Raw genomic sequence first — 12,778 nt, 5'->3', positions numbered from 1 at the left:
ACCACTACTTTGCTATTACTAAGAAATATCCTCCAATTTTCCAGTAAGACATTTGTCTCCTTGCTCCAACATCAGTGGGCTCCTTGCACTTTTTAAAATTTAAACTTGAAGCTCAATGGACTAACAATGAAATATCCAGCAGGGATGGGTGATGTTGAACCATTTTTTTAATATAATTCAAGAGAAGTAATGATTGGAATTCCTATCCTAGAATGTTATACAGAGAGAATTTTGAACTCTGGTGCCAATAATATATTGAAAGTAATTTACAAATCAGTGCAATTAACAGCCCCTTCGCTGCATATTTACTTCCTCCATACTGGAATCACACCACGAACCATGGGATGCAGAAACTAAAAGCAGCAGGGATGGTTGTACAATTAAAAAGTATTGGTTCAATATTTTAGCTGCACATACAATACGTCAGGGGTCAAGTCTTGGGATTCTACCAGGGTCTGTGTACAGGGTACAGTAGCCCAATGAGGTGATCCAACCTGAAGTCGAGAAACTGGCAAATATTCAGCTCTGTAATGTAAAAGAGACTTCTGTTTTCTGCCATGGTCTAGCAGCAGCCATGTGTCTTTGCTTGTATAACACTATTACATTTAGGCTAAAAGAATCTTTGTAAACTCTTATAATTTTATATGCATCTATCAATGGGCCACTTTCTTCCAGACACACTGAGACTGCAACCCAGCAGAATGTACAACTAGAATGATAGTCTCTATTAAATCCAACGCTAGAGGAAAAATAAAATGGAAGTTCTGATAAAGGGTCTATTGCCTGAAACATTAACGCAGTGTTTCAGACGCTGTCTGATCTGCTGAGTGTTACTAGCATTTTCTGTACCCGTTCATGGCTCTAGCCCTGGTTGTTGTTTGCTTTTCAACAAATTCAAAAATAAAACTTCTGTGGTGATGCCGAAACTACCATCTAACAAGTGAATGAAGGAAAAGTATGGATGAATTTAAAAGAAAACTGATAAATAAGTAAAACTCCCAGTATCAGGCACCTCTGGGGATTGGTAGATGCCGGATAAGTGAACTTGCCAGTTTCTTGAGATCGCATGTTGTGCGGATTGGCGAACTGACCATGCCAATCTTAAACTTTTGTACTTTTTTTTTTAAAACTATTTATTTTCTGTGATTTTTTTTTGCTGGTTGCTTGAAACTGTCGGTTTAATGGATGTGAGGAAAGAATATGGTGACAATGTAAACTGTAGCAAGATGGGAAAAACAGAGGATGCCACAGATGCTGAAACTGGAAACCAGACAATCTGGTGGAGAAACTCAGCAGGTTATACATTACACCTCAAAAGTTAAATAAATGGGACACAACAGTATTTGACATGTTTTCGTTGCAAAAAAGAAATGGGAACAACAATTCATGCAATCTGGACATGTGAGAAAGTAGAAACATTTTGGGAAGATCTAAACCAGATATTAAATAAAATTACAGAAAACAATATACCAAAAAACCCAGAGATCTTCCTCCTAGGTAACATAAAAAACAAAGAATTTGGAATTGATTTGGAAGGTGCACAAAAAAGATTTGTTAAGATAGCTCTAGCCGTAGCAAAAAAATGTATTATGTCAACCTGGAAATTGGAAGATAATTTGAAAATATAACAATGGTATATAGAAATGAATAAATGTATTCCATTAGAAAAAATAACATATAGTTTAAGAAATAATATTGAAATATTTGAACAAATATGGGAGCCATACATGAAACACAAGAGAGAAAACCTACCGGGGACATTCACCACCTAAATTAACGAAAGGAGAAGGAAATGAAAAGAATTCACTCAGTGGAATTTCTTGTTTATTTTTATTGAATGACAATATTGTTTGACTGGTTTAATGTATCTTAGATTTTGTACTTTAAATGGATGGGGGGGGGTTGGTAGGGAGGGTGGGATGAGAGGAGGGAGGGGGGGAGAAAATGACACTGTATATATTTGAAAAGGAAAATGTATGTATCATGGTCAATGTGGTTTATGGTGTGAAAAATAAAAAAATTTTAAAAAAAGAGAAACTCAGCAGGTTGAGCAGTGTCTGTGGGGGAAAAAGAATGGGCATCATTTCAGGTCGAAACCCTTCATCAAGTCTAAGGATGTGGGGAAAGGAAGCTCCCCATGTGGAGTAGGAGGATGGGTCGGAACACTAGAACATGGGTGGGCTGACTTGAAGATAATCATTGCCACAGATGTACTGGGCTGTCTGACTGCTGTGTAAACAATCTTGAACTTTGACATGGAATACACCCAGAGATATTATTTAAATACTCAATAAATGACTTACAGCTATCATCTGGAAACTTTTGTGTAGCATGGCAACCAGGAGTTTAGTTAGAACAATGACTACCACCACATTATAAGTCCCAACGATGAGAGCCCCAACAAAAGACTGCAAGTTATCGGTGTAACTGAACCTTGTGACAAACAGTGCCACATGAGCCAGGGAGAAGATATACCAGAACAGGACATAGCAGGTCCCAATAAACCTGAATAAAAAAAAAAGAGAGAACAAGAGTTAAATCCTGATCCAAATCCAGGAGAAGTCTTAAAAACATAAAATGGAAACCATATTGGATAAAATGCTATCATTCTAGATTTCCACTGAATGTAACCGAATTTATTTTGGTGGATCGGATAGAGCAGTTGTACCATTTCAAGTCTACAACCAGGACTGTGAGAGGCAGGACATCTGAAAAAGGCAGCATCTTTCATGGCCCACATTATCTGCAGTCAACTGAGTATAACTTCAAACCGGTGGCACAAAAAGCACATTAATAATTTTTCCTCTCTTCTCTTTGGGGAAGTAATTTGCCTCAAGCAGTTCTACAAAGTAACACATGGGAGACTGGAAACCTAGATTAAAAGTGACTGCACATCTTTCCACGAGACTGCAGCTCAACCATAATGTGACCACCCTTGTACAACGTCGTTTCTGCACAATCAGGTCCTGTTTTCTACAACAGCCATGCCTGTTCATTTTAGCAGAAGCAGTACGACGTGATGATTCTAACTCAATTAAAATCTGATCTCTATGGTTCTAGCATTTAGAATCCACAACTGATTTCCCCCCTTCATCATCTGCCTGCACACATCCCCCAGTAAAGACCAGGTCAACAAAACATAGGAAGCAGTCGAAAACATAATATAGGAACTCGAGGAAATGCCAGTTCCTGAAATCTGTCTTTGGCAATCCATGAAGAATTACACATAAAACATGGTTAATTGGAAACAACTTGAGAAAGCAAGCAGCTGGTTGTGAAAGGTAATACTTTGGAATAGTGGCAAAGCAAGCAGGGTCAAACAATTACCAATAATTGTAATAAGCGGTTATTACAGGGGGCGGCATGGTTAGTGTAATGCTATTACAGCGCCAGCAATCGGGACCAGGGTTTGAAGCCTGTAAGGTGTTTGTACATTCTCCTCATGTCTGCGTGAGTTTCCTCCGGATGCTCTGGTTTCCTCCCACCATTCAAAAGTGTACTAGGGGTTGTCAATTAATTGGGTGTAACTGGGTGGCATGGGCGCCGTGGGCTGAAGGGCCTGTTATCATGCTGTATTTAACTTAAGGCAAAAAATGTGTTCACAACCAGCAGCTCTGCTTGACATCATGGAACTGGAACAACATGATGGCTTCAAATTCATATCACAGTAATGGCCACTAAAATGCAAATGAACTTACGAGTGGAAGCTGCTAGTTCTCTGTTGATCACACAAGATTCCCTGACAGTTCTTGTCTTCCACAGTTGAAAACTCCTTATCGTACAACTGAGTGAGTCCAATGGTGAAAGAGATCAGTACGAGCAGGAACATTCCTAGGAACTTTGCAAAATCTTGCAGCATTTGCCCCATGGAAATCTGATCACAAATAGTGATAGAAGGTATTTAACTTTGTGGATTATAAATTGAATTAGTCATATTTAGAAAATAATGGTTACTAGTAGTGAATGTTTAAAAAAAGGAAAAGCTTAAAAAATTGACTTGGATTTAAAAATTTTAAAGTTAGACATACAAGTCTTGGTTTAGTTCATAATGGACACAGGCCAAGATGTGAACTTCTCCAAAATTTAATATGAATTAAAGTTTTAAAGGGGACCTGAGGGACACAATTTTTCACACAGGGGGTGATAGATATGTGGAACCTGTTGCCACACTTGCAATGTTTAGAAGGCACTATATATGGACAGGAAATAAGGGCCAAACAAAGGCAAATGGGATTAGGCAGGCAACGCGGTTGGCTGGGCCCACATGCATGTTTACACAATGTTAAACTCTATGACTCTAAAAGACAGGACCAGAAGAAACAAATAGACTTGTAGACGTAATGAGATCCTGTCTTCCAAGATTGGAATGTGGCACATTTAGCAAAGAAAACCTTTACTTTGAAGCATTCTCAGTTCTGACAATGAATTAGTAAAAAGCAGAAATGTCCCAGCAATAAACCCAAAGATTAATCAAAATGCATAAAAATGGAATTATTTCAAGTATAGCATCTAATCATAATGTGTTCTTAAATTTAAAATGCACAGCCTTTTTATTCACATTCAGCTCTAAAAATGAAAAACTATCCATCAAATGCACTTGCAGATGAAATTTTCAACAGTGATAATGTGGTAACACGGGTCGGAGCCTACAGCGGGCAGGTGGATTGAGCTACTAGTGGAAGCTCATCCTTAACTAGAAATTGAATGCTTCTTCCACTGAGCTACAAAATTAGACTGGTAAGACCACTGACAAAATGAAGCTGCGTATTGTTTCTTCAGAGATCCTGATGGAGAGAAGCATATGGAAAACACAAACACAATTTGAAAATTGGAGGGAAAGGTTTTCTACTTCTCAAAGATGAGATCCCTCTGGAGAAAGAGGAAAACACTGATTAGAAATAAAACTGTTTTGCAGCGATTGTCTGTTTGCAAAGTTTGTCCATTTGTGAAGAAATGACAGATTTATAAATAGACGTTTGAAAAACCAGATGGTTTTACTATTTACTTAGATTTTGTTTTTCAGTTCAAGAACCGCCAGCTTTGCTGTTTGCATCCACAATGTTGATGCTAATGGCTACAGCACTCTTACTTTGTAACTGAATCCTGGCGGCTCAGCTTGTGAATTGCCAGGTTACCCTGGTGGAGCAAATACATACCTGCACATTACTCAAAAGATCTTGTCAATTTTAGAAAACCAACATGAACCTCCAGAAACAAGCAGAGGACAGTAATACACCCACTTTGATCTGCCAGTGGCCCCCATTTCCATGAGCTTTGCTTCACTTTCTTGGTGACTGCATTTCAAGTAATTACCAGGAAATGTAACAAACCACCTGTGTTTTCAAGCCAGATGCCAACCACATTTTCCATATGTTAGCTAGAGGCATGAAAGACATCCCTGTTGCAAAACTTCAAGATTAATTCTATACTTTTAGCTGAATTTGCATAATGTTTTGGTTTTATTTGAACATGCCAATAACCAAGGAAAACCTACAAATCAATTTTGCTATTTTTAAAATAATAAGATTAATTTAAGGAAATATATAGGATATCCATATCCAAGACCTTATTTCCATCAGAAAAGCCTTTGAAATTAATTAATATTTCTCGTGCTGATCATTAACATGAAGTTTAGATATTCATATTTCTCAATCTACATCATCGCCCAAAAACATCTTCCATCAGGGTCACTCTCTTTGATTAAGTGACAGCAAAGTTTATTTTTGATGAGGCATCTGTAATTTAACCTTGGGTGTCCCACTGCAGTGTTCTGACCTGTTTGGTAGTTTTGAAATTCTTCACTTCCAGTTTTTCAGGGCACCCTCTGGTAACATTCTTTGGAATCTCTGAAGAATAGTGAGAAAACCACATTTAAATGTGATTCATGTCTTTTGTTTAATGGTGCCCTCCCAAATTAGGAAAATGTAACATTTCTGCTCAATCAAAATGGAACTAATATTGGCTTTATGTTGGATAGTGAAGTGGTGCTTGATCTGTTGGGATTATACTCTTTGGAAGTAGTGATGGATTTGGATTCTCCCTATTCTACTCACCAGAAGTATTCAATCTCATGGTACTGCACAGAGGTTACCAAATGGAGATCAGGACTCCCTAACGAATGTGAATCAAAGCTACGCATCTTAGTAGGTAATAAATGATCAGTGCCTTGGCTCATTGGAATGAAGTCAGTCCAGGAAAATAAAGGAACGGCGACAGAAGGTAAAGTTGCTGTCCCATAATGCTTACTTCTTTAGTTAAGTGTTCTGCTCTATTTCCTGTTTTGAGGAGTGAACAGAGCGTCTTTCCTGAAAGTTATCAATACCAATAAAGAATGTTCCTCATCTCTTTGAGCCCTTCTATTAACACTAAGGCCAAAATCTCTGCAGAGGTAAACAGAAGCCCCCTTCACAACTCTGATTCTGATTGGGTTAATCGGCTTATTTAGCGGGTCCTTTCCTGGTAATCGTGAGATGAGAAACATCTCAACCGGGCAGAGCAAGTTAAATTCAACCAGGCTTTGACACTTGGTGGGGGCAAGTGTCAGAGCCCAGTCAAGTTAACTCACTAATTGCCTTCTGGTGGTGTGCTCTCACATTGTCGCCACTAGAGGCGGGGTCTTAAAATGCCGATTAACCAGATAAATCATGGTATGGTGGGAAATGTTCCCAAGCACAGCATGCCTGGTAGGTTTTCCTATTTCCTAGGAGGGTTGGTTGTGTGAAAGGGGCTTTCAGCTGACTCTACTGGAGCAATCAAACAGAACTGCACCATTGGAAGAAACACACAGAGCAGATGTTAAAGATTGTACAATATTACCCAAAGTAGTGCAGACATTTCTCCATGTGATCCACTAAACACTCCTTTCCAAAATACAGTAATACCATTCAAAGACGTGATTATTGTTTTTCATGTCATTGTGTAACATGTTGGCCCTGGTACAGTATGGCCTATATTTTACTTATGTATAGGACATGTTGTTTATAACAAGCAAACATATGTGCAATCTGAAAATTATGAATGGAAAATCTCACTGACTAACAGAATTGGAAAGAACAAACCATTGAAAAACAACTGTGAATATGCATGAAGAATTATTTTAAATTATGAACATGACAGAAGTTAAGAGAGTGCACAATGGAGTGAAGGACTTGTGCCTATTTGCTATTTGCAAAAGCCCCATTATTCACTCTCAAATACAAATCGCGATGAAATGGTTTGGCTAACTCAATCCGAAGTGACACTTTAAATTCAATCAATGGTAAAAGATGAATGCGTGAACCGATCTTTTTCTGATACCCTTAGTTATTTGTACACTCTTGGCTGAGTTTAAGGGAGAGAATGGGGTGTTCTTTTACTGTAGTAGTTACTATGCAATTAATAACATTTCAAATAGGACATTTTGACTATGAAAGAAGTTGCCTGAAATCATAAAATGCATTTTTTAAACAACCACCTTAGCCAACTGGAACACAACCAGTACTTATCTGGTGCCCTATTTATTTTTAGAATTCTAAAATCAGCAATTCGTCTGTGGTCTGGCATTTCAGTTTTATTATGGACATTATTCCTAGTGATTTTAGTCTTTGTGAATTACATCTGCACCATGCCATTACTGGAGATTTTGCGATTCTACCAGAGTGTGCCACATCCTTCTCTTTGTTAAAGCAAACTGAAATGAATAAACTTTGAGGGCAGTGAAGGGCAGCAAAGCTGGAAATGAAAAGGTAGACGAGTAGTTAAAACTGTTCCGATATCAAGTTGTGCCACCACAAAGTGATCGATGTCCAATTCTAATTTTCTTGGCACTTACAACCTCCCTCCCCTAGGATATAAAGCAGGATTGGAAGATGCTACCTAAGGAGCCTTGGTGAGCCGCTACGGCACCTCATAAATGTAACACTCTGCAGACTTGGTACAACAGTGGTGAAGGTTAACGCTTGCGATGACGGGAGGTGCAGAATCAATCAATTAATTCAGGATGGCATTACGCTCAATGAGCTTACATGCAGAAAGACTGTACCATTATACTCCTGATGTGTTTAAAGTTCAAAATTCAGATTGTAGACTTTAGGAAAGGAAAACCAGAGGTATTCATTGGGGGATTGAGAGGTGGAAAGGATAAGCAACTTCAAATTCCTGGGGGGCACTCCTTGGAGAACCTTCCCTGGACCCTTCATATTAAAGCCATTGTCAGCGCTTCTATTTCTTCAGGAGTTTGCGAAAGTTTGGTATGTCATTGGAAACCTTGGCAAACTTCTGCAGAAGCGTAGTGGAAAGTGTGCCGACTGGTTTAGAGGCACCAATACCTCTGGGTGGAATTCCCTGCAAAAGGTAGTGGACACAGCTCATTACATCACAGGCAAAACCCTCCCCACCATTGAGAACATCTACATGGAACAGTGATGTTAATCATCAAGGATCCACACCACCCAGGACATGCTCTGTTCTCGCTGCTGCCATCTGGAAAGAGGTACGGGTGCCATAGGACTCATGCTTCCAGGTTCAGGAATGGATGCTACCCCTCAACCATCAGATTCCTGAACAACAGACTCATTCAGAAACTCATTTTAGGACTCTTAATTTGTTCAATGAGGAATTTTGCATTTGCAGTTTGTTTACATTTCTTTCTTTTATTTAGACCATAAGAAAAAGAACTAGGCTCTTTGGCCTGTTGACTCCTATCTGCCATTCCACCATGAGCTGATCCATTCTCCCACTCAGCCCCTCTTCCCTGTCTTCTCCCCATAAATTTTAATACCCTAGCCATTCTGATACCTATCAATCTCTGCCTTAAATACACCTGGCGACCTGGCCTCCACAGCTGCCTGTAGCAGCAAATGCCAGAGGTTCACCATTCTCCGGCTAAAGAAAATCCTCTGCACCTTTGTTTTAAATGGGTGCCCTTCAATTCTGAAGTTGAACTCTCTTGTCCTTGACTCCCCTACCATGGGAAACAACTTTGCCATATCTACTCTGTCCAGGCCTTTCAACATTCAAAATGCTTCTATGTGGATTTAGTTTTTTTTTTGTATACATTTCTTCTTTCTTGAGTACAGTTTACAGTGACTGGTAATTTAAAAATTCTGCAGGAAAAAGAACCTGAGAGTTGTATGTGATATTATGTATGTACACTGACAATAAATCTGAACTATGAACAGGATGATATGGGTAGGGGATTAATCAACAGCAACACAGAGGATAAATGGTTAGATTTGGTCTTTTCCGACATGTAATCCAAGCCTGGCTGCCAACGCTACATGCTGCTCAGGTCTGTTTCAAGGCTGGTGAAGATCGTTTCACCTGAAGAGATGGGAAAACATCCACTAAATATCCTCGTTTCAAACATTATGATGGAAGTAAAGTCAATGGTGAAGCAGTTGAGGATATTTAAAATTCTGTTCTAATGAGCTCTAGAGGCAGACCACGGGTTGAGGTAACTGGCCACCAACAACTGGATTTTTTTTGTGTGTGTGATGTTTCTTTGGCTTGGCTTCGCGGACGAAGATTTATGGAGGGGGTAAAAAAGTCCACGTACAGCTCCAACAAATGCCAATAATTCCAATTTTACTGGAGGCTCCTTGATGACAAATTTGGTTATAAGCTGCCTAATATTCAGTACTTTTCCAACTTTCAAATGAAGGTTGGAGCTGCATGAGCATGGGAGAAGGTTGGTACAACATCGTAGGCTGAAGGACATGTACCATGCTGTAATGTTCTATGTTTTAACCCATGAACAGTCATGGCTGTAAAAGAAGAGATAGCTTTTCACTCACACTCACATGGGCTTTACAATTATTGAGGGTAGGGATGTCAGTTATAGAATTATCCATCACCATTCTCCACATGACACAGCAGGAGAGGAGAGCTCTGGTCAGATCAATGCATTGGGGGCCTTGATACGTTCTCTGGATGGTGTCCAGGAGCCACCTCTGAGTTGTAATTTTCTATTTCTATTATGGGATTTCCCAGGTGCTCATTGGGTATAGCAAAGCAACGGAACCCAACTAACATCTTACAGGAGTTGCAAGGCTCATCATACCTATATCATGAAATGAACTGAGTGCCTCAATGAGCAGAGAAGAACATGTCAGGATCAGCACGAGATACAACTATGAATGTGGTGCCTTTTTCCATTTGAACAGGGCTGTTCACATCCTCAGTCCCAAAGTACCTTACATGAGTGAAGCATTTTCCAGGTACCCTGACTATTATAATGTAGGGGTTAGCCACACAATTTGCACACAACCAACACCTCAAGTTAAATGACAAGAGAATTTTCCTTCATGATGTTGGTCAGAAACAAAAATAGTTGATCAAAGTACAGGGAGATCGCTGGTCACTTCTTCAAACTGTGCCATGAGTGAATTATGCCTGCCAGTCAAAAGAGCCCCATCAAAATATTAGTTAAAATCTGATCTGGAAGTTAGCATCTCTAACAATCTTTCTTATGGAGCTACTCCAGGACAGCCTGGAAATTCTGTACAGTGGCATTACTGGAGTGGCCAGCTACTCACCTTGAATATTATTACACAGATCAGATAAATGATTCAAAAGGTACCAAGTACATTACCTGGGTAGAAAGTGCTCAGTTTGGAAAGTCCTTCCTAAAAATATCTTTTTGTAGAAAAACACAAAAGATGGAAACGCTGGAATCTTGAGCAGAGTTGCTGGAGGAACTCAAAAGATCAGACAGCATGCCTGGGTAGAAATGGTCAGTCAACATTTTGGGTTGGGATCCAGAACCGAAATGTTGACTGATATTTCAACCCAAGGATGCTCTCTGAGCCACTGAGTTTCTCTACTGGCCTGCCATTTGTTCACCACCTTCTTGTAGGCCATTAGTGTTTTGCTTGAAAATTATATTCTAGAACGTGCAATACACAAACATGCTGGAGAAATCCATAGGAAGTAAAGGGTAACTAATGTTTCAGGCCTGAGCCCTTCATCACATACCTGACAAAGAGCCCAGGCCCGAAACGTTGGTTACCCTTTACTTCTTATAGATGAATTGATGAGTTTCTCCACCATGTCTGAGTTCATTTGACCCCAGCATCTGCAGACTTTCTTGTTTACCTCCATTCTAGAAGGTGGTTACTTTTATTTTCCCAAATGAATTAAATTTGAAAATAAAACTATGCTGTAACAGATTAATCTGAAAGAATATCCCTAAAATAATCAGAATGTAGCTCATAACACTGTAAGAATAATGCCATTCATTCCATCGTCATAATAGGGCGCTGTCATTTTGAGCAACAAGTTACTGAGAAATAACTTTACACATGGTGCTGCAGAACTTCTCAGCCTAAACTTTGCAGAAGGTCAGATGCAGTGACACACAGCTACAGAAACTCTTTACAAAGAAAAATGCCAAACTCACAAACTGACCACAAAATCTTGGAGGACTCAGGTGTGAAATTCAGCCAGTCTCAAAATATTTACAGTGCAAATATTTTTAGGTTAACAGTGTTCACTGTATAAACTGTTGATTCTAGTCTGACTAAAGGTGATGGTAGAAGTGCAAGCAGACAATATTCATATTGTTTCCCTCTGAGATTGAGAATTCATGTCACGCAGGTGCTCACAAATCAAAATGGCACATCGACGCCTACATAGATGTATATTAGTTGATGCATGCAATCCAATGAAGACATCTTGGACATTAGATCTCTGGCTTTGAAAGTGTGGGAGGGGAGAGGGAAACTAAAAATTAAGTTAATGGACACCAATCTTTTGAATGACGCTGTGATAGTATAAAAACGCGGAAATGCTGGAGGAACTCAGCTGGTCTTTTCAGCATCTATAGGAGACAAAGATACATTGCCAACATTTCGGGCCTGAGCCCTTCTTCAAGGAAAAATCGGAAAAGGCAGGAGCAAGATATATCAGAGAGGCTCAGAATTCAAACAGTGGGGGAGGAATCCAGACCAACAAAAGGTGTTAATTGGATGTGATAAGGGACGAGGTAGAATTTTTCATGTCTGTGCAAAAGGAGACAGTGAATGGAGAGATAATAGGTTGGGGGGTGAGATGGGGGGCGGGGCGTGAAGCCCGACCAATCTTTTGATCAGATACAAAGAAGTTCCGAGACCTGGTCTCCCGCAGGATTGAATGGCTGAAAATAAAATAAAATGGTATTCTTTATCTTATTAAATTAAAAAAATATTCAAGATAATTACAGGGAGAAAATAATAAATCAAAATATGAGATGCAGTGAGCCAATGTACAGAAAAATGTAAAATGCACACAATGTCTCCTGCATACTATTTAGTGAAGCGAGGAAGAGAATTCCTGGCACTGACACAGAGTGAAGGAGAGCACAAGAACAACAGAGCCACGCTGACAAGCCCCAGGGTACCATCAACTAGCACCTGGTGCTGACCACCTGCCCATTTTATCATGCCCTCCATATCCTGTGGTGTTTTTCTAGTTACACATGAGTGACAAAAGAACAACAGAAAAAAACTCTTGGGTTTCAAGAGAATTACATAATCTGAAGGCATTACCTGCAGCGGACCCAGGATGGAACTGGTTGTGTACATGAAGAAAAGCCGCAGATAACTGAGAATATTCCCAAAAGCAAAGAGACCCTCCGCCACTAAAGTGGGGTGGAAAGCATCCCAATCCTTCCTGTCGCCAATGGCATGAAACTGGAGAGACAAGAGAGCAGTTCAGTGCTTGAATGAAGAATGACATGATTAACAAACAACTTATTTAATGCACTCATTTTGATATCCCATCTCTCAAAAGATTCCTTAATAGGGTTTATTATAAAATGTAG

At 39.5% G+C, this 12,778-nt stretch overlaps 1 protein-coding gene across 1 annotated transcript in view; it reads right to left on the bottom strand.

Moving 5' to 3' along the window:
• Window positions 1-12,778, bottom strand: part of trpc1 (transient receptor potential cation channel, subfamily C, member 1) — a 56,674-nt gene that overhangs the window by 8,444 nt on the left and 35,452 nt on the right. Inside the window, exons 9-11 of the mRNA XM_069897378.1 lie at window positions 12,504-12,647; window positions 3,699-3,874; window positions 2,304-2,505 (exon numbers count right to left, since the gene is read on the bottom strand). Coding sequence (XP_069753479.1) covers window positions 2,304-2,505; window positions 3,699-3,874; window positions 12,504-12,647 — 522 coding nt within the window. The remainder of the gene's footprint in view (window positions 1-2,303; window positions 2,506-3,698; window positions 3,875-12,503; window positions 12,648-12,778) is intronic.

This window comes from Narcine bancroftii, chromosome 9 (assembly GCF_036971445.1).
Source record: "Narcine bancroftii isolate sNarBan1 chromosome 9, sNarBan1.hap1, whole genome shotgun sequence".
In the NCBI taxonomy this organism is placed as follows: Eukaryota; Metazoa; Chordata; class Chondrichthyes; order Torpediniformes; family Narcinidae; genus Narcine; species Narcine bancroftii.
This window is presented reverse-complemented; position numbering and strand designations above follow the sequence as displayed.